Source organism: Vidua macroura, chromosome 7 (assembly GCF_024509145.1).
Source record: "Vidua macroura isolate BioBank_ID:100142 chromosome 7, ASM2450914v1, whole genome shotgun sequence".
Classification (NCBI taxonomy): Eukaryota; Metazoa; Chordata; class Aves; order Passeriformes; family Viduidae; genus Vidua; species Vidua macroura.
Window position 1 is genome coordinate 8924325 of NC_071577.1, and position 25093 is coordinate 8949417.

The window sequence follows — 25093 nt, forward strand, 5'->3', positions numbered from 1 at the left end:
CTGTCCCTCACTCTCCCTCATACGGAAACCATCGCCTCTAACAAGCGGAGCAGTGTCCCTTTCTTCCTCACACAGAAACCACCGCCTCTGACCAGCAGAGCACTGTCCCTCACGGTCCCTCACACACAAACCCCCGCCTCTGACCAGCAGAGCAGCGTCCCTTCCCCCTCACAAGGAAACCACCGCCTCTGACCAGCAGAGCAGTGTCCCTCACACGGAAACCACCGCCTCTGACCAGCAGAGCACTGTCCCTCACACGGAAACCACCGCCTCTGACCAGCAGAGCACTGTCCCTCACACGGAAACCACCGCCTCTGACCAGCAGAGCACTGTCCCTCACACGGAAAACCCCGCCTCTGACCAGCAGAGCAGTGTCCCTCACACGGAAACCACCGCCTCTGACCAGCAGAGCAGTGTCCCTCACACGGAAACCACCGCCTCTGACCAGCAGAGCACTGTCCCTCACACTCCCTCACGCACTTCCCGCCACTGAACACCACGCACGCTCCCGTGACCTCACGCGGCTCGGCCCCACCCATGACGTCACTCGCAACGCCCCCTCCGTGACGTCCCGCGGCGCGCGCTGCCTGCCGGGAGGCGATTGGCCGGCCGGCGGCGCGCTCCCATCGTGCCCCGCGGGAGCCAGTGCGCCTCCCCCGCGGCGGCGGCGCGGCCCGAGCGCTTCCCGGCCCGTCCCGGCCCGGCCCGGCCCGGCCCGAGCCCCCGCGGGAGCCGCCCCGCCCCGCCCCGCCCCGCCATGCCCCCCAAGAAGCAGCAGCAGCCGGCGGGGGGCAGCAAGAAGGCCGACCAGAAGAAGAAGGAGAAGATCATCGAGGTGAGGAGGCCCAGGCCGGCGCTCTCCCGCCGCGGCCTCTCGCTGGGCCCTTCCCAGGATCGGGGAGCCAGAACCTCTCTGTTCCCCGCGAGGCGCTGGCTTCTGTGCGCTGCTTGGGCCCGGCTCCGGCCGGGACATGGGCAGGCCCGAGCTGTGCTGGGCCTGAACGCGATGTGACAACGCTGCTGTGCTGTCTTTTTTCCCTCGCCCTTTCTCGTGTGCGTCCCGGTGTCGTGTGTGTCCGTGCACGCCCAGAGTGCGGCTGGCTGCGGTGTAGGTTTGTGCTTTTGGGGGTAGGACCAGGTGGTCTCCGGAGATCGCTTCGCACCTTAATGATTCGTTGGCTCCTCCCTCCCATTTGCGGTGGGTTCTGTTACAATTTGACTCGTGCGACCAGATTGAAAAAAAAAAAAAAAAGCCCGCTGGGGTGTGTGTGTGTTTCTCTCTACTGTGTGTGAATTTATGCTGAGAGTACAAGCAGAGTAGTTACAGGAATTTAAATATTTACCTGAATTATTGGCATGAAGGATGCTGCTCAGGTGAAATGCCCGTGTAATGAGTGTGTTCCTTTAAATCTGAGGTTGTGGGTTGTCGTTTCTGTGGGTTTTGGAAAGGTCAGGTTAGAGCAGTTGGTCTTGTCTTCTCCTGACATTGGAGTTCCCGAGGTTCTTGCTGAATGTAGCTGCCTCGGAAAAAATTCCGCTTTTTATTACAAAGAAATGTAGCTAAAAGATGAAAAACTGGCATTAATTGTTAGCAATAGATTTTTATATAAATCAAATACACAGGGTTTATATTTTCTATGTAATACTTACAGTGGAAATCAAGTGTGTAAATGATAAATTTTCTTCCCCAACTAATTGTTTTCACTTCTCCAGTTAGCACCAAGTAACAGAAAAACTGCTATTTGTAGGGAACATGTTGTGAAAACAGCATGAGTCTGGAAACTTGGACCTGTTTATTTTGTAATTAATTTATAATATACTTTTTGGATTGTTAGATTTCCAAAATCAGATTTGCACTGAGCTATTTTCAGTGGATGAGCATCTGGCACTTTTTCCTTCAAGGAGGAAAATGTTGGTATCAAATCAAAGGCATGGGTAAGATTTTAAGGGAGGTATTTTGGTTACAAAATATAATTTCTGCCTCAGCTACTCATGTGAAAGTAAGCTGGTTTTTTGGGGTTTTTTTGGTTTTTTTTGTGAAATTTCTTTCATAGATTTGGTATAGAAACTTCTGCTTAACAGTAAAGCAGAAGATGCAGAGGAAGAATTGGTTTAGGCAGTAAACAGAAACTTCAAGCAGTGGATTTTAGGAAGTTGAGACACCTGTCCAGACCTGATGTAGATAAAGACTTTACTTCAAATTAGTACAGTGGGAAAAGAAAAAGCTTCCAATAGTTGAAAATAAAAAGTAGTATGTCACATGTGATAATAGAAAAGTAGTGTGTGTGTGTTATGTAGATGCCTATCTGAATAGTTAAAGACAGAAGTAATGAGTGATTTCAGGTAGATGGAAGAGAAACCAGCAGTAGTTGTGGCTAACCAGTTGTTCTGTTTTCCTCAGCTGTTCCCTGGGTAGTCTCCAGAAACATCTTGTCCTGTTGCCTTGAGAGGCCTGAGCACGCTGTGTGTCCACTCTCACACTGATAGCAGGCACGAGGAGCTCTGCTGATAAAAACAAGAGCTCACACAAGGGCCACGTTCAGGAGGTCCTGGTGAAAAGCCACTTCTGAAGAGGATTAGAGGAGTCTAAATTTTGTCCATACTGTTTCTTATATTGCTTGTGTTGCTTGAGGAAATAATCTGCATTTTACTGAAAGCCTGAGAGGAGTGGGGTTGTTGTTTTGGTGGTTTGGGGTTTTTTTTGTTTCTTTTGTTTGGTGGGGTTTTTTTGTTTGTTTGTTTTTTTAATTAATATGCCTGTGTTTATCTCTTCATTTAGGACAAAACATTTGGCCTAAAGAATAAAAAAGGTGCAAAGCAGCAGAAGTTCATCAAGGCTGTGACTCACCAGGTTAAGTTTGGTCAGCAGAATCCACGTCAGGTAAGCATTTATTGTGGAATGTTTTCCCACTGCATTGTCAAACCGTCTTTCACTCTCTGTACAGATGGTCAGGTACTGAAGAAGGAGAGAGTTGAGCTGTTCCTTGCCTCATGTGACTGGCACAGATCTAGCTAACAGTTGTCTAGCTGTAAATTAGGTACCTGTGTAAAGGTAGTACAGAGTATGGGGGTCTGTTGGATTTTAATTTGTTGTTTGGTTGGCTTTTGTTGTGAAAAAAGATCTGTGTCCTATCCAAACTCAGCTAGTCAGGGTGAGTGTTTGTCTCCACAGTATTCTCATAGTAACATAATTTACTTTAAGGTGTACCTGAAATGAAATTGTAGATACTGACTGTCAGCAAAGTACAGTTGCACCTTCTTTTTCTATTTTATCTTTAATTCCCACCATATTTTAGAAATAGTGAGCAATTGAAATTAACAGTTGTTACTAAAAATGGAATTGAAAGAAGATGGAAGTATAAACCTACTCATTCTTCTACTTACAGAAGTATTTATTACAATTTTAAGTGGACACAAGTCTGTCAAGTCTCCATCTGTTTGGTGAACTCTTTGGTCAAAAAAACTGAAATTTTGAGCTGCTGTGTGCAACTTGGCTCTTCTGTATGATGAAATAAAATGAGATGCAATGTTTACATTATACTCAGTCAGAAAGCATGGATTTAATGGAGATGATCCAGGTCTCTTATTCCTACAGTGCTAGGAAAGCTAGCTGTTACATATTTACCCAGCTTCCTGTCCTATGAATAAGCCTGTAAAATAATAATTTGCATTAGCTCAATTCATGATGTCGTGATACATTTATTGCACAACAAGGATGAGCGAACATGGAAAGCCCAACTGGAAAAGTAAAGTTGGTATTTGGGTCATTAAATCTAATGATTTTTTTTGTTGTGGAAAAGATTCCTTGATGTCACTTCAAAAACATTGGTGCTTTTCAAGCAGTTCTGAAACTTGTGTATGAAATCCCTTGATTTCTGGCATGTATACAAATACCAATATGTAAAATAGCCAGCCTAAAATAGCGTTCTTTCTCAAATGCTGAAAGCTACTGAGTATTGTATGTCAGGACCAAATTTTTAAACCTGATTATACCTCTCTTACCTTATAGAATAGCTTTCAGTTAGGATTGTCCTTGAGAAAGAACTTCTTAAAGCAATTTTCCTCCTGTCATGAGATTAAAATGGAAATGCTGTCAGAGTTTTAGCTTTGGTGGTGGGTGGTTTTGGTTTTGTTTTTTTTGTTTGTTTTTTTTTTTTGCTCCTTTTTAGATTTCTTGTTTGTTTCTTTGGGTTTTTTTTGCTTCTTTGATTTTGGGAGATTTTGTTTGGTTTTTGTTGGTTTGTTGTTTTTTTTTAAGACAAGCTTAATTTTCAAGCTTTTAGAGCTCTGAAGGGAAACAAAAGCATTCTTAAAGTACAATTTTCTGTAGCTGACATATGTGAGTGTGTGTGTTATTTAAAATAGCATTTGTGAACTTTTAGTAGGAAAACTAGCCAAGCTGCTAATTCCTTTCTAAAACAATTTGGTGTATTTTTGCCAAATTCACCATAAGAACAAAGATACTTTTTTAATATCCCATTGTATTTTAGAAAATAGTACCCACATACTTGTTTGTGGTGTTAGTCCCACTGGCTTCCATAAGGACCAGAGTCAAATAAACACAGAATCCTTAAGGGTAGAGAAGACCTCTAAGGTGATTGAGTCCAGCCATTAACCCAGCACTGCCTGTTCACCACTAAACCATGTTCCCAAGTGCCCCATTACACATTTGGAGCACTTACAGGGATGGTGAGTCCACTAATGCTTGACCCACCCTTTCAGTGATGACATGTTTCCTAAAATCTCATCTAAACATTGTCTGGGGTAACTTGAGACCATTTCCTCTTATCCTGTCACTTGTTACCTTGAAAAAGAGATGGACCCCCACCTTGCTAAAACCTCCTTTCATATCTGATCTAAGAATGTTTCTCCCATGTCCTCTTTTATGTGCTTTCATCCCACTTTGGTATAGACACACACCTGCTCTGGCTTACCCAAAAAAGGGTGAGGCAGAGTCAGGTTTTTTTTTCCTTATACATGCAGTTTTCCTTCCCTGGATGAGCTTGTTTTCCTGTCTTTGGTCCTTAGTTAAGTAATGAAACATTCATATGTTGAGTCGATCCAAGGTGAAATAATGTACTAAAAGCACTTCCAACTTGTATGGAGAGATTTGCTGTAATTTCTACCTGTTGTACAGATCAGAAGAAAGAGCAAAGCAGCATGTAGGGGACTCAAAAGAGGCTTTTTTTTTTTTTGTGCAGATCTAGAAGTAGTTGCACTGCAAAAGATTTTTCAATGCCTCTCATTGGCTTTCCTACCTGTAAAGGTGCAGTAGGGGTCACTGTGACACTACAGGTACCTGCCAGCACCTCTCCTCTCTGGCAGATTTACTTTGCTAAATACTTTGCTGTCCCTCCTGTGGGACAGGTCAGTGCCAGTAAAGTGCACCAGCTGCACACACAGGAGCAGCAATTCTAAGCCTTGCAGGCATCACAGGTTGTTTCATTCCTGCCCTTGTAAACTTATGTTAAATGATTGGCTGTTTGAACATGCAGTTCATGTGAAGTGAGTCCTGGCATCCTACTTCTATGTTTATAGGTTGCTCAATCAGAAAGTGAGAAGAAATTAAAGAAAGAAGATAAGAAAAAGGAATTACAAGAATTAAATGAGCTCTTCAAGCCTGTGGTTGCTGCACAGAAAATTAGCAAAGGTTTGACTAATTGATTTCATTTATGTTTTCTTATTCATATAGCTACTTAAGGTATAATAATCCTTCAAAAACACCAGTTATTTTAATGAAATAGATGTGACTATTTCCTTCTCCATCTAATATGCCAAGTATTTTGTCAGTCATGACTTGACATTGTTTTGGGAAGTCCTCTGGGGTCAGTAGATCATTAGAATATCAAAAGCTACATTGATGCTGTCAGCACAGCTGAAGATACTTGGCTGTGTTCTGATTCATCAGATGCTTCTGGATGTGTGGCATGTGTGTGTGTGATGGTATTTCTTTAAAACAGCCTGTCTCCCTCCCTCACACTCCCAGGGAAGTGTGAACATCCAAAGAAAGAATATAAGATCATAACTGTTGTCTTAACAGAAGACTTGTACTCAGAACAGTAAATGCTTTCCTGTTACTTGTCTCTGACCTAACATTTGGTTTTGGTCTCTCTTGAGGTTGGTTATTGAACAAATTTTGTGATGTTTTTACTCACCTATCTACTGGAGCTTATGTGCAATAATTTTTGACAAAAGAGGTGTGATTTTCATATACTTAAACCTGATATTTACTCACTGTGGCACTGATCAGCAAGAAAGGACACTTTTCTGTTTGTGACCTGCAGCTTTCTTTATAAGTTTTCTCTAAATCAAGCAGTTTTAGACTTTGAGTTATTTCAGAAAACTTATATTACCCAGATTTTAGATTACATTTTAAACAGGTGTCGCTGTACGTACAGAAATCACTTTCAGTCAAACCAAAAGTGAAGCATCATGTGAAAACCTCAAGCCTAAAATCTTCCATGAGAACTTAATGCTACAAGTAAAGTATTTGATTTAGTCATGTCTTATAAATACAATTAGACCTGCTTCTTCCATTGCTAATGACCTCCTAATGGTCAAATGATTCTTTAGTAGGATGATTTTTACTTAAACTGTAGTTAGGGTGATTGTATAGTTCATATTAAAACAACAGTTGCTTATTTTGGGGTCTCTAATCAGCCATTTTCTTTCTGTTTTTAAAGGAGGAAAGTGGTTTGAGTGTGTGTGGGTTAAATTACTGTAATTTATTGTATTGTGTTGCTGATCTGTTGGGAAAAGGCTGACATCCAGAAGATGCTTTACTCTGTACTAGAGGCAAGAATAGCTTCATGTATAGGGAAGAAGTTGCACAGAATGATTTCTCTGAATTATTCTAATTCACAAATGGATAATTTGCTCAGGCACACCATATTTATTTCTTTAAATAGTTTAGTGGCAGCTCTGATACTTAATGTAAATACCATGCAGTAAATTTGGCAAGTTAAGGACATGAGTTATGTACTTACAATGAACATTTTAAATATTTAATTTTTAAAATGTATTTTCATTGTCTACTTATCCTTGATATTCTCAGAATTTCTAATATATAACTTTTGCTTAAAAACAGTATTAAAATATAAAAATTTCCTTCACTCAGGTGCTGACCCAAAATCTGTAGTTTGTGCTTTCTTCAAGCAAGGCCAATGCACTAAAGGAGACAAGTGCAAGTTTTCTCATGATTTGTCATTGGAAAGGAAGTGTGAAAAACGAAGTGTCTACATTGATGCAAGAGATGAAGACCTTGAAAAAGGTATAATAGTTGTAGAAAGTTACTGCTAAGCTATTCTGAAACTGGAATTTTAAGATGAAATGTGTTCTGTATTGTGGTTATGATCCTGAAGAGCAGTGACTATGGCAGTGTCATGTATTCTGTGGTACAAGTTGCAAGCTGAGCAGCGTTTGACCTTTCTTGCAGTTGCTGTTTCCCTCTTAAGCTCTGTAGAAGGGAAAGGGGGAAGTGCAGTGAGCAACCAGAGTTGCCTTCCAGAGCTGCTACTAGTGTTTGGCCAAATGTGCACAGTTCTACATTATGGGGTAATTGGGAATTTTTTCTGTGACTTCCTCTCTCCAAATGACTTGTTGGCAAAATACTCGGGATTTTACTTTTATTTGGCAGGGATTAGAGATTTTATAGAACTTTTTTTTTTCACATTTCCTTAGTCTCAGTCTTTATTTGAATTTTAGCCTCTGTCATCCTAAATGTATGTGATGGGATCCCACAGACTGACTGCTAATGTTGTTATTGGTGATTTGCTTCTTTAGGTGGAAGCTTCTTTCAACTTTAACACAGATAATTTGGTATTATGTCTTTCAAGCCTCAAGTTAGATTAAGTGTATTTCTGGATGTTACCCTCCAACCTTCCCTTTTGTTCAGTTGTCCACTCCTCTTTTGTTCCCTTGTCCACACTCAGTACTCTACAGATGGAATGACACGTTAGTGAATGTTTAACTGAAATACATTTAATGCATTTCAAAATTAAAATTTCTAGGGCTTTTGAGGTAATTGTCTTTTGAGTGACATAGGAGAGTCTGAAAACAGTATTTTAAGAACATAAATTTATTTTCCCTAGTGTAAGCTACTTAAAATGTAAGAATTGCATATTAAAACTGTTACTGGGCAGAAAACCAGCTTGCTGGCAATGTTCAGTATTTGGAATTTTCTGTGAAACCATCTGTTGTCTTTTTCTAGATACAATGGACAACTGGGATGAGAAGAAGCTGGAAGAAGTGGTGAACAAGAAGCATGGTGAGGCGGAAAAGAAAAAACCCAAAACCCAAATAGTAGGTCTTTTCTTTTTTTTTTTACTTTTTTTTTTTTTTTTTAATTGAGCTGTACTAGAAGGAATTAAATGCAGTGCAGTCTGGCATTAGATGTGTTTATCATTATGTAAAAATTTAGAATGGAATATCATAATAATAATATTATGAGTAGATGGCTGGCCTGATAGTATTTCTTGTAATATCTTTAAAAATTAAAAAATCAAAACCAGAAAGAAAACCATGACCCAACAGTACTTTTCAGTCCATAAAAAGTTTTCTAATGTATGTTACAAATGGATAGTAGGTGCAGTACTTTACAGAAATGCTCAAGGTTTCAGCAGTGTATCGAACACATTCTAATTGCTTAGAAAATCCAAGTATTGTGATTAGTGAAATCTGTTATTGCAGTGACTGTGATACTTTTTGACTTACCTATGTACTGGGTGGCATACAAGCATTATAAGCTTTTGAATTTTCACCTAATTTATGAATTGAGAGGAATTTGTAATTCCTGGGCTCGAAGTTCAACAATATTTTTTAGTTCTGCACTAAATGGTATGATGGGTTAATCCCTTTTTCATTCTTTGGGACTATTTCACGTCATTTTCAATACCAATTAATTAAATAGTCTATTGGTATAGCCTAAATTTTCAAAAGTTAAACATTGCTGTGGCTAAATATAAACTATGAGTTGCTTGTTAAAGGTCCTAGGATGGCATCTTTACCTCAGGATCCAGAGCTGGAAGGTTTGACAACATGTGAGGCAGATGCAATTTGTGTTGTTTAAAACTGCACTAATGTTGGTGAGCAGAAAGAGATGTGCTGCTGGCTTTAGAGAAGTGCAGAGTTGCTTCTGTCATCTTGTCTTTTTTTATTTGGGATCATATTGAGGAAGAAAAAGCTGTTGACTACATGAGTTTTAGATACTCAGTTGCACTACTTTGCCTACTGTTTTTAGTAGCAATGTAATTCACATGTTCCTTCTGTTCTGAGCACAGCTGAGTTGGACTTACTGAATTTCTGACATGGGATGTAAAATGCTGGGGATGGAAAGAGGACACAGTGCTAACAACCACTGTTTTTATACAGGTCTGCAAATACTTCCTTGATGCTATTGAAAACAACAAATATGGATGGTTCTGGGTCTGTCCAGGTGGAGGAGACAACTGTATGTATCGCCATGCCCTCCCTCCAGGCTTTGTACTTAAAAAAGACAAAAAGAAGGAAGAAAAGCAAGATGAAATTTCCTTAGAAGATCTAATAGAAAAAGAGGTAAAGTTGTTAGACAGCTATCTTTTGGTGGTAACTGTTTGTATTACTCTGAAGAGACGTAAAAAAATTACTGATTTATGATAAAAAACTCTTAGATGTTTTTAGAGCTGTATAAGCTGGGGCAAAGGATGTATAACGTTGTTTCATGTTTTTGTTTAGAAACTATTAGTGAATAGAATAGTGTATTGTTTAGAAACTATTAGTGAATAGAATTAATTATAGCTCCATACTTAGTGCAGCTGTTGCTTTCCCTTTTTAGGAGGCTTCTATTTCTTAACTGCTGTTTCTCATTAATCCATTACAACTGCTTCTGTGGCTTTTCTCATCCCCAGCTCAGTGTCTCCTTAACTCTCTAATGAGGCAGCAGCACCAAGAGCACAAGGCCTTCTGAAGGTGTTCCTGCTCTGCTTCTTTCTGTCCCCATTGCTTGGCAGTGTCACTTGAGCAGAGCTGAGCTCTTGTCTTTATTTCCTCCTCCACCTTTCCTATAAATTTTCATGCCAACTCATCTCACTAACTAGAAAATCCCATGTTGAGTCAAATGGTAAGAAGGTGATGTATGTTTAACAGTGTAAGAGTCAAGAGGGACTTGGAAAGAAATGTTTTCAACTAGTTTCTAGAAAAGAGTAATTAAATATGCAATTTGTTATAGCCTTTGGAAAGAGTTTCTAGCATTAATGAGTCTCTTTTCTGGACAGCGTGCTGCCTTAGGACCAAATGTTACCAAAATTACTCTAGAGTGTTTTATTGCATGGAAGAGAAGAAAAAGACAAGAAAAAATCGATAAGGCTGAGCAAGATATGGAGAGGAGGAAAGCAGATTTTAAAGCTGGCAAAGCATTGGTGGTAAGTTTTACAGTCCAATTCTTTATGTAAGAAGAGCAAGTAAATAAAGTTTTTTGAAGAGGTGGCCTGAAATAGTTTTGCTTATTATTGTGTGTCATTTTCATTTCCATTTTTGTGGTTTGTTGGTTTGTGGTTTTTTGCAAGCAGTATAAATTCCGTGAAGTGATAACTGAAGGCTTCTTTTGCTGTGACTAGATTAGTGGACGTGAAGTATTTGAGTTCCGGCCAGAGTTGGTTGATGCAGATGATGAAGAAGCAGATGACACCCATTACGTTCAAGGAGCAGGAGATGATGATGAGGTAAAGGAAACTGGATTAAATCAAGGAATATTTTAATTGCATTCAAGTTTGAAAAATGTCAGTTTGAAAGCCCTTTCAATGAAATTAGTAAGCTTGGTTGTTAATACTGCCACAGAGTATATTTTATAAGAAGGTTCCTGTGGAAGGTGACAAATGTTGTAGAAATCTTGCAGAAGTGAGGATTTTTGTGGAAAAGTAATTCATGCAGAGCATCTTGGTTTATTTTCCAGATGGAAGACCCTGTGTGCATAAATGATGTAGATTTGAACCTGTATGTCCCCAAGGCAGTAGAGGAGACTGGTATTACAGTGGCTAGTCCAGAGCGATTCAGCACATACACTTCAGTAGAAAAAGATGGTAAGTTGTTACTTTTTCCAACCTGTTTTCATAGTTGACTATGCAGCCTTGCATATTAACCAGGCACATGCATTTTGGCCAATATAAGTCTGTGTGAATTTCAAATAAAGTAGCTTCTTCATAGTTTCAAAATTTGAAAGCATATTTAGTAGGATTCTGAATTCATTTGGTGATTAAGAAACTTGTGACACTGAAATGCCTAAGATTTATGTTTATTTTCAGATAATAAATTAAGTGAAGCTTCTGGCGGTGATATAAACAACAGTGAGCAAAATGATTTAGAGGAAGATAATGATGGAGACGGGGAGTTGGAAAATGGAGTCATTGATGCAGTTCCAGTTGATGAAAATCTCTTTACTGGAGAGGACTTGGATGAACTAGAAGAAGAACTAAACACTCTTGATTTAGAAGAATGAAAAAAGCTCCAGTGAGGAATTAAACCTATGTGAAAACTGACTAAATTTTTTTCTCCTTTTTGAATAGAATTCTTAAACAAGATGTTTATGGTTATGCAGCTGAATATGGTGGGCACGTGATAAAGCAGGAATGTTTTCCTTCAATCTCATCTACTCCAGTCTTGGCTGTGCTCACAGTAAAACGTTCAGAGTAGTTCAGAATTACCCGACAGCTGAATTTGCAGACAGTGAGATTAAAACTTCCAACTGAGAGTAGGAAGTGTAACTGCTTTGCCAGTATGCAAGTGGGCAATTTGACATCAGGTACAGTACAAAAATCCAAGTATACATTCTTCACAAAAACCGCATTTTTATTAGTGATTGTGTTGATTTAGAAACTGCCTGAAGTGGTTTTTAGGCAGGGTACTCTAATGGAGCTGATGCAGATTATGCTTCTTTAAGTGGTGATTAGCTTTATTTGATCAGCTGGATACTGAAGATTGTGAACTGATATTTCATACAATACCAGTACAATGCCCTCTGTTTAAAATGTTTTAAACTTTCCCACCACCTTTTGCCAATAAATCTGTAAATAAAAATTATCAACTTTAAAATACCTGTGTTGATTTTTCTCTGCTAAGTTAGGATATCATACCAAACTGTTAAGAACTGGATTTTCTGATGGAGTGGTAGGTGTTTTTCTCTGCAGTCTTGATACAGAAGTGATGATGTTGGCTTCAGTTAAATTTGGGCTAGCTGCCATTACAGTTTTTTTGTCTACTCTTGATGCAGTGTAAAATTCAGCAGCCAGCTTTTCTCCCTTGCTGTTCTTATCCCCTGCCTACCCGTTAACTCATGTAATACCTGCTACACATCACTTACTGCTATTCCAGTCTCATTCTCTCCCCACTGTCTTTTGTAGATTAGTGAAGACCTCAGGCTCTGCAGAGCAGGGATGTTACAGTCCAAAACATGCCTGTCATCCCTTTGGTGTCCTCTAGATAACAGGAAGTTGTACAGGGGTAAGTTGCCTCAGGTGCTGGATCCTGCAAACTGCACTTGATTCGAGTCAGTGTGTCCTTTCCAGTGGATTGAGTGTCTGCCATAAAGATTTCTCAGCAGTGGTGCTTTTCCAGGGGGCTGCTCCTCCTTGCCATATCCCTGTGGTGTCTGCCACAGTCCTGCTGTACTGATGATACCCTTTGTATATCGATTTTTTTCTAAAGCTTTTAAATCTCTACTTCCAGCCCAGTAAGAGTTATGGCATTGTTAGAGAGCTTTCCCAAACTGCTTTTGGATGGTAATATTAGCTTTACTGGTTATTTCTGGCACTGCTGAATTGACTCTTGTATCTTGAATGCTATTTTTAAAGTAGCAGACTTAGAATTTTTGGCCTTTTTTGGGATCTTTGTGGAATTCATTTTTTCCTGTAGGAACAAGAAGCAGTGCTTGGGAGAAAGAGGCCTACTGAAATTGACTTCTAAATGTAAGTGTTTAAGGAAAAGCTGCACTATCAGATATAAAGATTTATTTATGCAGATTTTTCTCCTGTGGCCATAAATAAACAGAGTTGATGGATTATTGTATTATAGTGGCCAGCAATAGAATACCTGGCTATCAGGACACTTAAGAATGCAATTCATATGAATGTATGTTGCATAAATTTTCAAAGTTGTATATTTTAAATGGGAATAAAAGTAATTTAATCATTATCAAGGAAGAAAATGGCTATGTTTTGTGTCTTAGGGATTGGTTTCTTGTATATAATACATATTTTGATAATACTTACCTGTTTCACTGACGTAAATAGCTTAAATCTTTGCCAGCATTTTGTTCACGTTACTTGAGTTTTACAATGGAGAAATGTCAGGGTGACTCATTAATTTCAGCTAATAAAGCCCTGATGGATAGGCAAAGAGTGCCTGAGTGCCCTTTTGGGTCTAAAAGGATGGTTGTGAATGCACAACTCCTTTCTATAGGTGTCATTTAAACATTCAGTCACCTTGCATAGCACTGAAATCCACTGAAAATCTATAAGCTAGCTGAAGAAAACCTGATTTTCCTAGGCAGTAGCTGTTGACAGATGACTTCACATGGGCAGGAAATAATAGCTGGCTGTCCCTGTTTGGTTTTCACTTTTTTTTTTCCTCTCCACTTACTCTGGCACAGCTCCTGGCTGGGCTTCCTCTGCCCAGATTTCCCACCATGAAAGCAGGGTGACTGCTCTTCAGGAGCCCTTTGCCAGGGGAGCATTCACACTTCTGAGGGTGGGGAACCCGAAACTGCTACAAGTTCCTTCTGCTTTCATAGGGGCTGCTGAAAGTTCTTCATCCTCTCATTTAAAGAACCTTGGATTTGTAGCTAATGGGGTTTCAGTCAATAAGTACTCAGTTGAAAATGAATGCCAAGACATTGCTTGGGCTAGATGAATTATTAATGTTCAGGAAATGAGCAGTGGGACAGAAGGGAGTTCACTTGGATGTGACGTCACAAAGTTCTTACTGATGCACATTTCCTGAAATTACTCTGATAAAAGTCAGTGAGTCACTTCTGGAAGAATGAGATACAATCTCAACTCAAAAATAATGGTATCTTCGTTTCAGTGAATACCCAGTCTGTAAGGGTCAAGAATACAGTATTTCACTGGTAAAAGAGCAGGCAGGCTCAGTTCAAGACACTTGCTGTGCTGAGATCAAGCTGTAAAGCATCATAAGCCAGGTGAGAAACACCTCTGCAATAAACTTGGCTTCTATCCCTTGCAGCCTGGGCCAGTGTTTGTATCACCCTGTGTTGCTCCTAACTCACATGAGCACTAGGTGAGAAATGCAGCCGTGGCCTGAGCAAATCTAGAGGGAGCACACTGGTGTAGCACTGCCTTGAAAGCACCTTTGGTACTGGACATGTGTGTGGACAAAGCCACTTAAAGGTGCTGCAGTAAACCCATGCCTTTGCTTCCTGGTATTTGCTATTGTGGGAGTAGAATACTGGTTGGTTTTCAGTTTTGGTGTGTATTAAAATCCCATTTCAGTCACACGCACAAACTGCATGAACTGCTGAAACTGGCTAGCTTTAAATTCTTTGATGTTCTGGGAGTTTTTAAAAGCCTGTGTGATTAAATTTTATGCTTGCCACTGCTTTGTTACTCACAGCTCCCTACTGTTTTTTGTAATGATCGCTGTTCATTAAGGCCTGCAAAAAAATTTAGAATTAACTGTCAAAACTGACCTTAAATATTACATTATCTATGAGTTGTTTGTAATAGAAGTGTTGCCATTTCTTAATAGAAAGTGCTCCCCCACTGTTTTTATCAAGAGGAGGTTTTATTATTGACAAAACTTTGGACCAAGCAGTGGTACTTACCTTGGCAATTCAGTATTTTCATAATAGATTGTGTTTGTTTAGTGTGTTGGTTACTGAAAGAATGTACACATTCAAATCAGTATGTTTTTATTCATGTTTTCTTTCATGGTTTAGTTGGATGTGGAATAACAGCTGTCAAAAACTGTGTTCTGAATGCTGAATTCAAGACATTCTGAATGCTGAATTCTAATTCTTTTGCAATGCTAATGCGCCTTTTAAAAATTACCTGAATGCAGGCTTAATTTTGGTAAGCTTATATATTTTGCAAATAGCATACTTGGAGGTTTCATAGACATCATTTGTTACTCCTATTCCATGTGCTGCTTTGTAATAACTTACTGAAATTGCAGGGTGTTTGAGCAAGTAAACTAATAATCCTTCAAGGTTGGGTCTTTGTTGTCCTCACAGTGAAATTATTACAGCCCTAAGCTGAGAGGAAGGGATTGTTCTCATGTGCCAACATCACATACATATTCACCTGAAGTGTCTCAGGAAAAAATATCCTCTGAATAAGAACTGGAACAGAATTGGAAAAATGAGATGTGGGAAGGACAGAGGAGCTGCAAAAACTCATGTGACAGCAGCTGCACTGCATCACACCAAGGGACTGTTTATGACACTCCCAAAACAATTCACCTGAGGATCAAAGAGGTGGGAGAAGAACAGGCCTGTGCACTGCTCAGTAGCACTTCTCTCATGGAGCTTCCAACAATTCCTAATCTGGAACATTTCCTCTGCTAGATGGAGCCTGTGGGGCCTTTCTCTTCAGAGTACATTCTCTCTCTCCCCCTTGAATCCCTCGACTTTCTATCCAGCTTTTGGAAACTCAGGAGTTCCACACCTCTGCTACATCTTGTTTGGAATGTGACTCCTGCTAGCTTGGGTTCTTCCAGGAAGTCATATTATGTGCTTTGCTTTGACTTAAAGCCAAATAGAGAAAGGGGATGTAAAAAGAGAAGCTGATGTATTTCACTTGTGAAGAACACAATGTCTTGATGTACTTCAGTGCTAGAAACAGGGTTTTTTCTAAATTGACATACTTGCTTTTTTGCTATAAATGGGCTTCTAATAAGCAGAATCTTTTGTGAAGCAAATGCTTCATGAATGAAGCATTTGAATGAAGTCTTTGCTTCTGGTTAGGTACCAGTGTATTTTTTGAAGCTGTGATCACCTTAAGTGCTTTTACTGTGGTATGTGCACGTGACCCTTTTCTTTTTCCCCCACACTGGTATTGCAGGCTTAGAAGTGACCTTGGCTTTGCCTGTCACACTTACTTCTTCCTTTCAATGGATGCTCTGTCTTTTTACAGAGAGCAGCTGTTGCTGGTGTTAGCAATAAGGCCAAGATGTTTTATTCATTTATGATGTTAGAGCCTAATATGTGACCACAATAGGCTCCTTCATAGCACGTTATTGAAATGAATGCCAAAAATAATCAGTTCTTTCAATCATAAAATAGCAGCAGCAGCATTTCGTCTGTGTTTGGGGAAAGAAACCTTGGAGGTAATCTCTTTATCTTGCATTTGTGGTTGAAAATGTAGTGTTGTAATACATTTGGACCTAAATTTGAGCAAGGCTGGCTTAAAACTTAGAGGCATTCCCTGAGTTTACTTCAGAAATGAGACAGACTCCTAAAATAAAGAAAGAAGCCATGGAAAAGAAAGCATCACAGCTTTCCTTTAGAAAAGGAAAAAAGCAGAAGCAATCCTGAAGGAAAGAGATGAGCAAATTCCTATAGAAGGTTCCCAAGGCAAAACACTGTTCTTTCAATGTACCATCAGGGAAATGTTTTCTATGGAGGCTGCATCCTTGGGCCTGTGCTTGAATGAAACTGTCTATCAGCACATAATATGGATGTAGCACATCTCTTGCAGGAAATCAGCTTATAACTTATATTTCTCAGGCCTCTACAATACATTTTGACAGGATCAGCTGTAAGGGTCTCACTGTTGTGAACTATTTCCTTGAATAAGCACCTGGGAGGTGGCAGAGCTGCACTTTGTCAGCACTATCAGCCCTACACCATGAGTTCTTCAGTCATTTTCTTGTCAATAGAAGTCTGTATTCTGTACATGGCAGTTCCCACACAGTGCCTTCCACACAGAAATACCAAGTTCCAGTTCTGCACAGCAGTTGCTATACGTGAATAATTGCCCATTCTTTCTTTGTATGGGCAGCCAGGACAAGTGGAATGAGGAATCTTCCCCCAAGAGGGCAAAAAGGGAAAAGCTTAAATGTGCTCTTTATTCAGGGCATGGAAGTGTCTGTAGTTTCCACCACTGATAACTGTTGTCAGCATTAACTTCTGTTTGATAGATGCAAAAATAGTTTTTCCACCAGCAGTGCCCAGCTGGGAGTCTACTGGAGTGACCCCTGGCAATGGCAGGCTGATGGGTTAGAAGCAAGTAGCACAAATTTAAAACAAACCAAACACCCCCACCCCTCACTGCCCTGGCCAAACCCTCTTTTAGAATGGATAAAGGTCTGATTATGTCTTGGTCTATGTTTAGTTTTATTCCTTGAGGGAAGGTTTTGTTATGTTACTCAACAATGGCATGGTCACCAATGTACCATTTTTATAGATAAGGACATGCTTTGGTTTAATATTAATGCCAGACAGGACAGTATTCCTTGGACACAGTGGATCAAAGTATCATGGCTTCAAGGTCAGGGGTAGTTGGGGTTCTCTGCGGAGAAAGGGGCACTTCTGCTTAGGGAAGAGGGAGGAAGTGTGAACTTTGGGGCATTCTGTAAGATGGTAAGGTGCCTCCTGAAGGCAGGAGGCTGGAGCTGATGGTTGAGCTGGCATATCAACGTGGAGAATGCCTGGGCTCAAACACTTGAAATGCTTCTTGAGAGACAAGGGGAAGGAAATGTCTCTCTCTCTGTCAGTTCATGTTATTACCATCTTTTAGTGCTTTTGTATTTGAGTAAAAGAATATTCAGAGTATTGAATAGAAAGGAACTCTATTCTTCCACTGCCTTTCAATCCTACTTGCTCTGCATCCTGTTCTTATTTTGTTATCTAAGTCTTCAACATGTTTAAAGTCTGAGCTTGCTACTAAGCACAGAGTAGCCTGAAGAATTATTCCCTCCCTAGGGAATTTGAAAGTTTTAAACTTGTTTTTGTTCCAAATCCTTCAACAGGAATGTGGAAGCATTACTGTAATACAGGAGCACTGGAGGACAGATGCTTCAAGGCAGATGTGGCATTATGTGCCTGGAATGATCAATTAAAAAGCCAACATGACTGCTCTGTGAGTCTGAGCCTTGTTAGATTCCTTTGAAAATGCATGATGAAAAGCATTGTAGAAAAAAATCAGAAAGTTAATGGGAAAAAAATAGAAAAAACTAGAAAGTTTGGGGGAAAGATTCAAAAGTTGTCACTGAAGCCATCATTTGTACTAAATAGGAGATGATTTGCACTAAAGACAGGGATAACAATATCCCAGGGATACAACAGGAAGCAGTGGTCTCTGGTATTTCTGTATAACCAGAAGCAGACAAGAATGTAAGAAACCTAGGAAATGCCTCTTGTCATCTGGAAATTTTCCATAAATGGACATAAACTAGAAAGTGACCCAGTGCTTATAGAGCCTGTGTGAGGGGAAGTGCTCTGTTACTCTTTGTCTCAGCAGAATACGGTTCCACAAGATTTTCTGCCATACATAGGCACTTCCACTTTCTAAATAAAACCTGGGTGCACACTTGCCATGAATGATGGACTCAGCAGAAATGACAGTACTTAAAATAGTATGAAAACAGTGGCAGGAAAAAGAAGAAAAAGGTTCTTAGGAAGGAGATTAGGATATAACTAAGAATAAGATGATGGCAAAATAAATAAACTTCTTTCTCACCTTTGGGGAACTGCATAAAAGCAGCATGTTCTAGAGGGTCTTTGTGAATGTAAAAAGGTAGAGTTAAAATTCATGGAATCCAGCAAGCAATGGACCTTCCTTCCAGGAACAGCAGAAAGAAGTGGAGGACAGAGTGATGAAGAGATGGGAGGGATGATTCTTTGTTTAATCAATGTACTGTTAGCACTCCAGTATTAATTGTGACTGTTGTGTGTTTACAAGCTTTGCTGGATACAGGCAGAAGGGTGGATTAGGAAGAAGTGCAGCTCCAGGTGCAGTTCTGTGTGATGGAATTGACCTGTAAAGGAACAATCACTGCAGGAGTAACTCACATGGGAGCTGGAGCTTTCCATCTCATGGGCTGCACAGCTGCTGTGCCAGGTCAGACATTTCAGTGGGATGGGAGAAGCAGAAGTACAGAACTTTCATACACAACACACATATTTCACATGAGACAAATGCACAGCCTGTTGATTTCAATGTTCCATCTCTTTTCCCACTCTAGGAGCAGAAGGCCAATTCCATCACACTCTCTAGATTAGCAAATTCTCTCCATCTCCTAAAAAGCTTTCCTGAGACCTTTCCCACCAGGAGACCCAAGAGCCCCCCCTATGTCCATGGCTCTCTCCTGGGAGCTCCAGCACTGTGACTACCCAAGAGCACTGCACTCCTCCCGGGGATAGATGTGCTGACTTCCCAGGCTTTTCCTTCTGGGCTGGTGTGTTCCCACACCCTCTTCCTTAACAGAGCAGGGTGGTATTTAGCTTTTTGTCTCTGTTATATCTTCTATATGCAGCATATTATGAAAACATTTTCAGAGAGATGGTGCAGAGAATATTACGGAGCTTGTTGTTTAGGTTTTTTCCTGATTTCTCCCTTATTGCATTATTTCCTGTCAAAGTTGTTTTTTTTCAGGGGAAAGTACTCTTTAAAAATATTTTTAAAAAATATCTAAGTCTTTGGGGGTGTTACTGAGCAACATCTGGATCTATTTGTTTGGTAATCTGCTCAAGTGCTTTGTGAAGCAAAAACTGAGTCACATGTGATTTATAATGACCAACTTTGTCAGGCTGAAGAAATATGAATCCTTGGGTAAATCAAGAAGTGCTGTCCCTGAATTTGATGCTGTGAAATCCTAATGTTAAAAAAGGCCTAGTGAGTAATGAGCACTCTATAAAGCACAAAAAGGCTATTGCAGAAAGACTTTGACTAACACTGGAGTAATACAACTGTCACTATTGAGCAAATCAGAAAAAAACCTGGTACAGCTCACTTCCTTTTGATCTGGGAGATCTCAGGCTCCGTGCTAGGAGCTGGTTTAACAAATGTAGCCATACTCTTGTTGTGAAAACATTGCCCCATAGCCCCGGGCTAAGGACAGCTTTTGCTAACAACCAAATGAGATTTGGCTGATGGGAACTGCTCATAGGAGTAATACAGCAAATCAAGCCCAAACATCTCTAGTGGTTTCCTCGTGTTTCACCACTTAATGCTTCCACAGTTTTCAGATGTAATGTTCGATTTTTCCCAATGGATATCAAAGATGATATTAAACAAAATAGAAATAATAAGGCACAACCTGACCAAAGCAAACTAATATGTGAAGTCCATCTTTTACTTTGTTTTCTACTGCCTTGTTAGAAACTGAGTTACTTCTTAAAAGGTCTGTTCAGAGCAGCTAAGCCTCTTGAAAAGTCCGAATGTCTGGATGGCCCGAGAGCAAAATATTTACTAAAACTCTCACATCAATGAAGGCTTTTCTGGGATACTAATAGTAGTCTTGATGAATAAATGAGTGGTGATCCTTTCTTTGCTCCAGATATTCATTCTGCTGCTACTGTAAAGCACTGAATCCACTTAGAGGCTGAAGTTTATTGCTTACATACAGGACCCCTTGCTGACCTTTTGAAGTAGGACCACAGCGGTTTGCACATTTGCAGTTTCTACTGAATTGTGATACTTTGTCCATTTCTTGCTGCTGCTTTTCATGTCATGAGGTGGAGACTCAAAGGAGAAACATTCTGAAATACCCTGTTACAGGCTGGACACTCAGGAATAGCAAAAAAAAAAAAAAAATCTGCCTGCCAAAAGTTCTTTGCATCTTGCAAAGTTTTATTCAGCTGCATTAATAGCTTGTTGTCTGAATAAAAACTAACAAGACCAGTAACTTGTAAAAGAAATACGAGTTTGATCTGTTGGATAGAGTTGGAGTCTTTAGACTCCATTCAATTCCAAAATAATTGCATTCTGTTTTGAATATAGACAAAAAGTTTGGTGTCTATGAAGTAATTCAAGTGCTGCCCACTTCTTAGTTGTTGTATTTTCACCACTGGATATCTCAGCCTGAGAACGGAAAGCTACTGGTAACAATATAGAAACACATAATTAACTTGTTTACTTTCTGTAATATGATCTCATTGTCTGTTCCTTATCTATTTGTTAGTCATGCTGAGAACTAAACCAACTAGGAAAGAAAATCACACCCTCACTGGAGGAGGTGCTCTACATAAGCAGCAAAGTCTGGATTTGGCTTTCACTCCTCTGTCCAGGATTCGATCAGGCAGGGTACTCGATGCAAGCAATGCAATCAATCACTCACTTTCCATTTACAGTAAGATTGGCTTTGATTAGAACTGCGTCCCAAGCCTGTACACTTCCTTTTCTTTTCCCACGTGGAGGCTGGGGGCTGTGATGCCATACAGGGAGCTGTGGCTCGGCTCTGGGGCTGTCTAGACTCGTTGACTCCGACTGTGTTGTGAATTAGGGCCAGACAGCAGCGCCGCCGCCGCTTCCGCCTGCAGCCGGTGACTCAGCCCCGGGGAGCGGAGCGGGGTGCCCGGTGCTGAGTCAGGGCAGCGAGGGGAGACCGCACCTTGGGCTGCCCAAAGGGGCACGGAGCAGCGGCGAAAGAACAACGCTCTTGAAGGGAGGAAAGCGTTTGGGATGAGGGATGAGTACCCCTGACTCTGAGTTGCACCTATGGACTGGCTTTGCAATTTCTGACAACAAGAAGTGCTACACAGACAGTCCCTAGGAAGCCAAAATTGATCATTTGGTTAAAAAAAAAAAAAAAAAAAAAATCTAGCGTCTTAAAGATAACTTATCCTTTACTGCTTGTGTGATGTTGTGAACTTATACAGTCCCTAGGAAGCCAAAATTGATCATTTGGTTAAAAAAATTCTAGTATCTTAAAGATAATTTATCCTTTGCTGCTTGTGTGACGTTGTGAGGTTATGCAATCAAGGAGAGAAAATAAATCCTCCTTTTCCCTAAGTTACTGACTTACTGATCAAAGTACTCATAAACCATTCTTTTAGTTTATTGCCCTATTTACTAATGTTTGGAAACTTATTAACTCATCTGCAGTTTTGCTTTGATCAGGTCTGTAGTGCAAAAGCTCTGAGATAAGTCAGTAAATAACAATAAAAGTAATGTGGAGTTTGTCTTTGGTTGGGTGGGGGTTTTTTAATATGTTGAGAGGGCAGCAAACTTAGAAAAATTAGCAACAAGTATCAAGTTCGTGTACAGGAACTCCCCTTCTTGATAGAATTTTTTAGGTGACTTCCTGAAGAAATGATAATTAATAGCAAGAACAAGTGAATGGAACAGAGGAGTAGCTGGTAATTCTTTGGGTTTTCCTCTGCTTATTGTAGAAATGTTTTTCTTTTGGGATTCCCATTAGACTAAATCGGTCCCTTGGTAAATATGTATGGGGTATTTTTAACTTTTATTTAAGGCTCAAAATATCGCTATTTGTTCTGTCGCTTTTTATCTGCTCACAGTGAGGAAAGCAAAAAGTTTAGACTTTTGGTGGTAATATACTTCAGTCCTGTTACATTGTACAAATTAATATGAATTATTTGCTCTTTGTAGGCGTTCAGTGTGTTTTCTTTTACCTGAGACACTGCGGTACTCAGCAGATGTTGAACTCTCATATTGGCTGAGGAGGGCAAGGCTAGGATGGGTTTGACAGCGGCCTACAGCTGGCTGAGCCAGGATGATAGTGATAAAATGTTATTAGTGAGAGATTATACAAGAGCTACAAACTGCAACTGAAGAGATTGGAGCTGCACTGGGTAGTTCTTCCCTAGGTGGGAGTGCAGGGGTGCAACAGTAACAGAGACCTCTGGAAGGGAGACTTTGCAGGTTCCCTCTTCCCTGCTTTCCACCTGCTGCTGGGCATTCCCGTGGCTGGGGAGATGCTGGGACCCTGGCATTTAAAATTACTTCATTTAATAGCCTACATGTTTGAAAATGGGGATTTTCCTCCGTGTCTGGCTCCACACTGGCACTCCCTTCACTCTTTGCTTAACAGCTTTCCTGAAAGACTTGCTCAGAAAGGCTTCACCAAACAGACTTGGTAAGACCAAACACGGACATGTGCCCCTCTTCAAATTTCTAGCACTGCTTCATAGGATGGTACAATGGTTTGGGTTGGAAGGGACTTTAAGGACCATCTCGTGCCACCCCCTGCCATGGGCAGGGACACTTTCTACTATCCCAGATTGCTCCAAGCCCCGTCCAACCTGGCCCTGAACGCTTCCAGGGATGGGGCAGCCACAGCTGCTCTGGGCAACCTGTGCCAGGGCTTCACCACGGTCACAAGAAAGCATTTCCTTGACCTTCCTCCAGCCTTCGGCTCGGGCAGAGATAAGAGTGGGATGCCTGGAGCGAGGGCAGCTCCGGGGCCGCGCAGCGCCAGCCCCGGGCGGTGCCGGGCCGTGCCGGGCGCTCCCCGCCCGCTCTCGGCGGAAGAGAGCGGCGGCCCGGGCGCGGAGCGGCCAGGGCCCGCCCCCGGCACCACATGATGCCGCCTCTCCTTCCTGCCGCCCCCGTCCCAGCGAGAAAGGGGAAGTGACTTCGCTCCGCTCCCCGCCCCGCCGCGGGAAACGCGCGGCCCCTCCGCCCCCTCCGCGCGGGGCCGGCGCGTCCCGGCAGAGCCGCGCCCGCGGAGCAGCGCGGGGCCGGGCCATGGCGCGCCTGGGGGTGATGCTGGTCCTGCTGGGCGCCGCGCTGGCCCCGGGCAGCGCCTTCAACCTGGACGTGGAGCGCCCGGCCGTCTACTCGGGCCCGGCGGGCAGCTACTTCGGCTTCGCCGTGGACTTCTTCGCCCCCGACCCGTTCTCGTAAGTGCGCGTCCCGCCCCGCCCCGTCCTGCCCCGCCGAGCCGCTCCCCGGGAGCCCGAGCCGAGAGCGGCGTTGTCCCGGCGCGGGGCGAGAGCCGGGCGGAGGATGGCGAGCTGCCCCCGGTCCCTCAGCAGCCGAGCCGCTGCCGCCGGTCCCGGCCGGGCCGGGGCGGCTCTCGGAGGGGACGCGGCTTCGCTCAGGCCCCGGAGCGGGGATGGAGCCGGCGCCTGTCCCCGGCGGTGCCCAGCAGGGACCGCTCCGCATCCCTGCCCCGCTGGGGCGGCTCTGGCGGCCGAGACGCCCTGGCCGGGGAGCCAAAGCCGGTGCCGAGCGGCCGGCGGCTCCGGTGGGGCATGAACCTTGCGCTGCGGGATTCTCTGCAGAGCCTGGTCTCATACAAATGATGGTGGCGGTAAAAACAGTGTAGAAAGATGTAGTTATGGTATTTTGTTTCCTGAAGTTGTGTCCCGTGGCATTTCAGAAGACCTGCTGTTCTCTCTTTGGGTGCGCTTTGCGGGAGTGCTGTGTTTGAATTGTGGCGAGTCTGTGCGAGTCACCAAGCTGCTGAGGAGCCTAGAGAAGGAAAAGTTCCATATAAGCACCCTCCACGTCTGCTTCCTGAATATGTTCCCGTTTCATGTTAAACATTAGGCAGTGTGTAGTCGCAGTTGCGCTTCAGACCTTTGAATTCTCGTGTCGCTAACTTGCACAGCCTCGGTGTTGCCAGAATGAATCAGGCTCTGGCTCTGAAATGCGGGCTTCAGTAACATCCAGCTTTTGTCACTTTTCTCCCACTCCTCTCCCATCTTAAGGGCTGTAAAATTGGAAAAGTTGCTGGCTTTCATCCTGCTGAAGGGATTTTCTCTCTCTCCCCTTAATCTTTAGCTTGTAAAACTTTATAAGCAAATTGTACAGCTATTGAGCAAGTCTTTCTGTAGTACATCATCTAGCTTTGTTTGCAATTTTTTGTTACCTACATATATTAGAAGCCATCCTGTCTTAACTTGCACATGTTGCACCATCCTTCTCTGCTATCTTAATCCTGTAAGTCTTGGTACTAAAAGAAAAAAGCTTCTATTTTTGTCCCACCCTTTATTTTTAAGTCACCATGTGTGGCCGCAGAGTTATCAAGAGACTGGTAAATGCATGTAATAAACTTTCTTCCTTGCTTTCTGATAAGGAATTATGTGACACAGCTCTCCATGAAATCACTATTTGGAACCTTTCCATTATTTTTATAAGAACTATTGACCTCAAAGTGCACTGCTATTAAAGAAAACAGTGTGGTTGTCAGGCAGCAT

The 25093-nt window shown here is 41.8% G+C and overlaps 2 protein-coding genes across 2 annotated transcripts in view; both read left to right on the forward strand.

Moving 5' to 3' along the window:
* Positions 1-682: 682 nt before the first annotated feature.
* ZC3H15 (zinc finger CCCH-type containing 15) lies at positions 683-13161 on the forward strand. Its single transcript, XM_053982873.1, has 10 exons — positions 683-835; positions 2780-2881; positions 5539-5650; positions 7118-7270; positions 8210-8301; positions 9370-9552; positions 10251-10397; positions 10593-10697; positions 10928-11054; positions 11277-13161. The coding sequence occupies exons 1-10, from the start codon at positions 758-760 to the stop codon at positions 11468-11470; spliced, it is 1293 nt and encodes a 430-aa protein (XP_053838848.1). The 5' UTR covers positions 683-757; the 3' UTR covers positions 11471-13161.
* Positions 13162-23602: 10441 nt separating this feature from the next.
* Positions 23603-25093, forward strand: part of ITGAV (integrin subunit alpha V) — a 45225-nt gene continuing 43734 nt past the window's right edge. The window contains exon 1 of the mRNA XM_053982287.1: positions 23603-23791. Within this exon, the coding sequence (XP_053838262.1) occupies positions 23637-23791 (155 nt within the window). The 5' untranslated portion in view covers positions 23603-23636. The remainder of the gene's footprint in view (positions 23792-25093) is intronic.

Excerpts from the sequence above, each read along its gene's own strand:
- ZC3H15 (XM_053982873.1), top strand. The coding sequence starts at position 758 with ATGCCCCCCAAGAAGCAGCAGCAGCCGGCGGGGGGCAGCAAGAAGGCC. Across the intron at positions 2,882-5,538 it reads GTCAGCAGAATCCACGTCAG|GTTGCTCAATCAGAAAGTGA; the intron begins GTAAGCATTTAT and ends CTATGTTTATAG. Across the intron at positions 10,398-10,592 it reads AAGCTGGCAAAGCATTGGTG|ATTAGTGGACGTGAAGTATT; the intron begins GTAAGTTTTACA and ends TGCTGTGACTAG.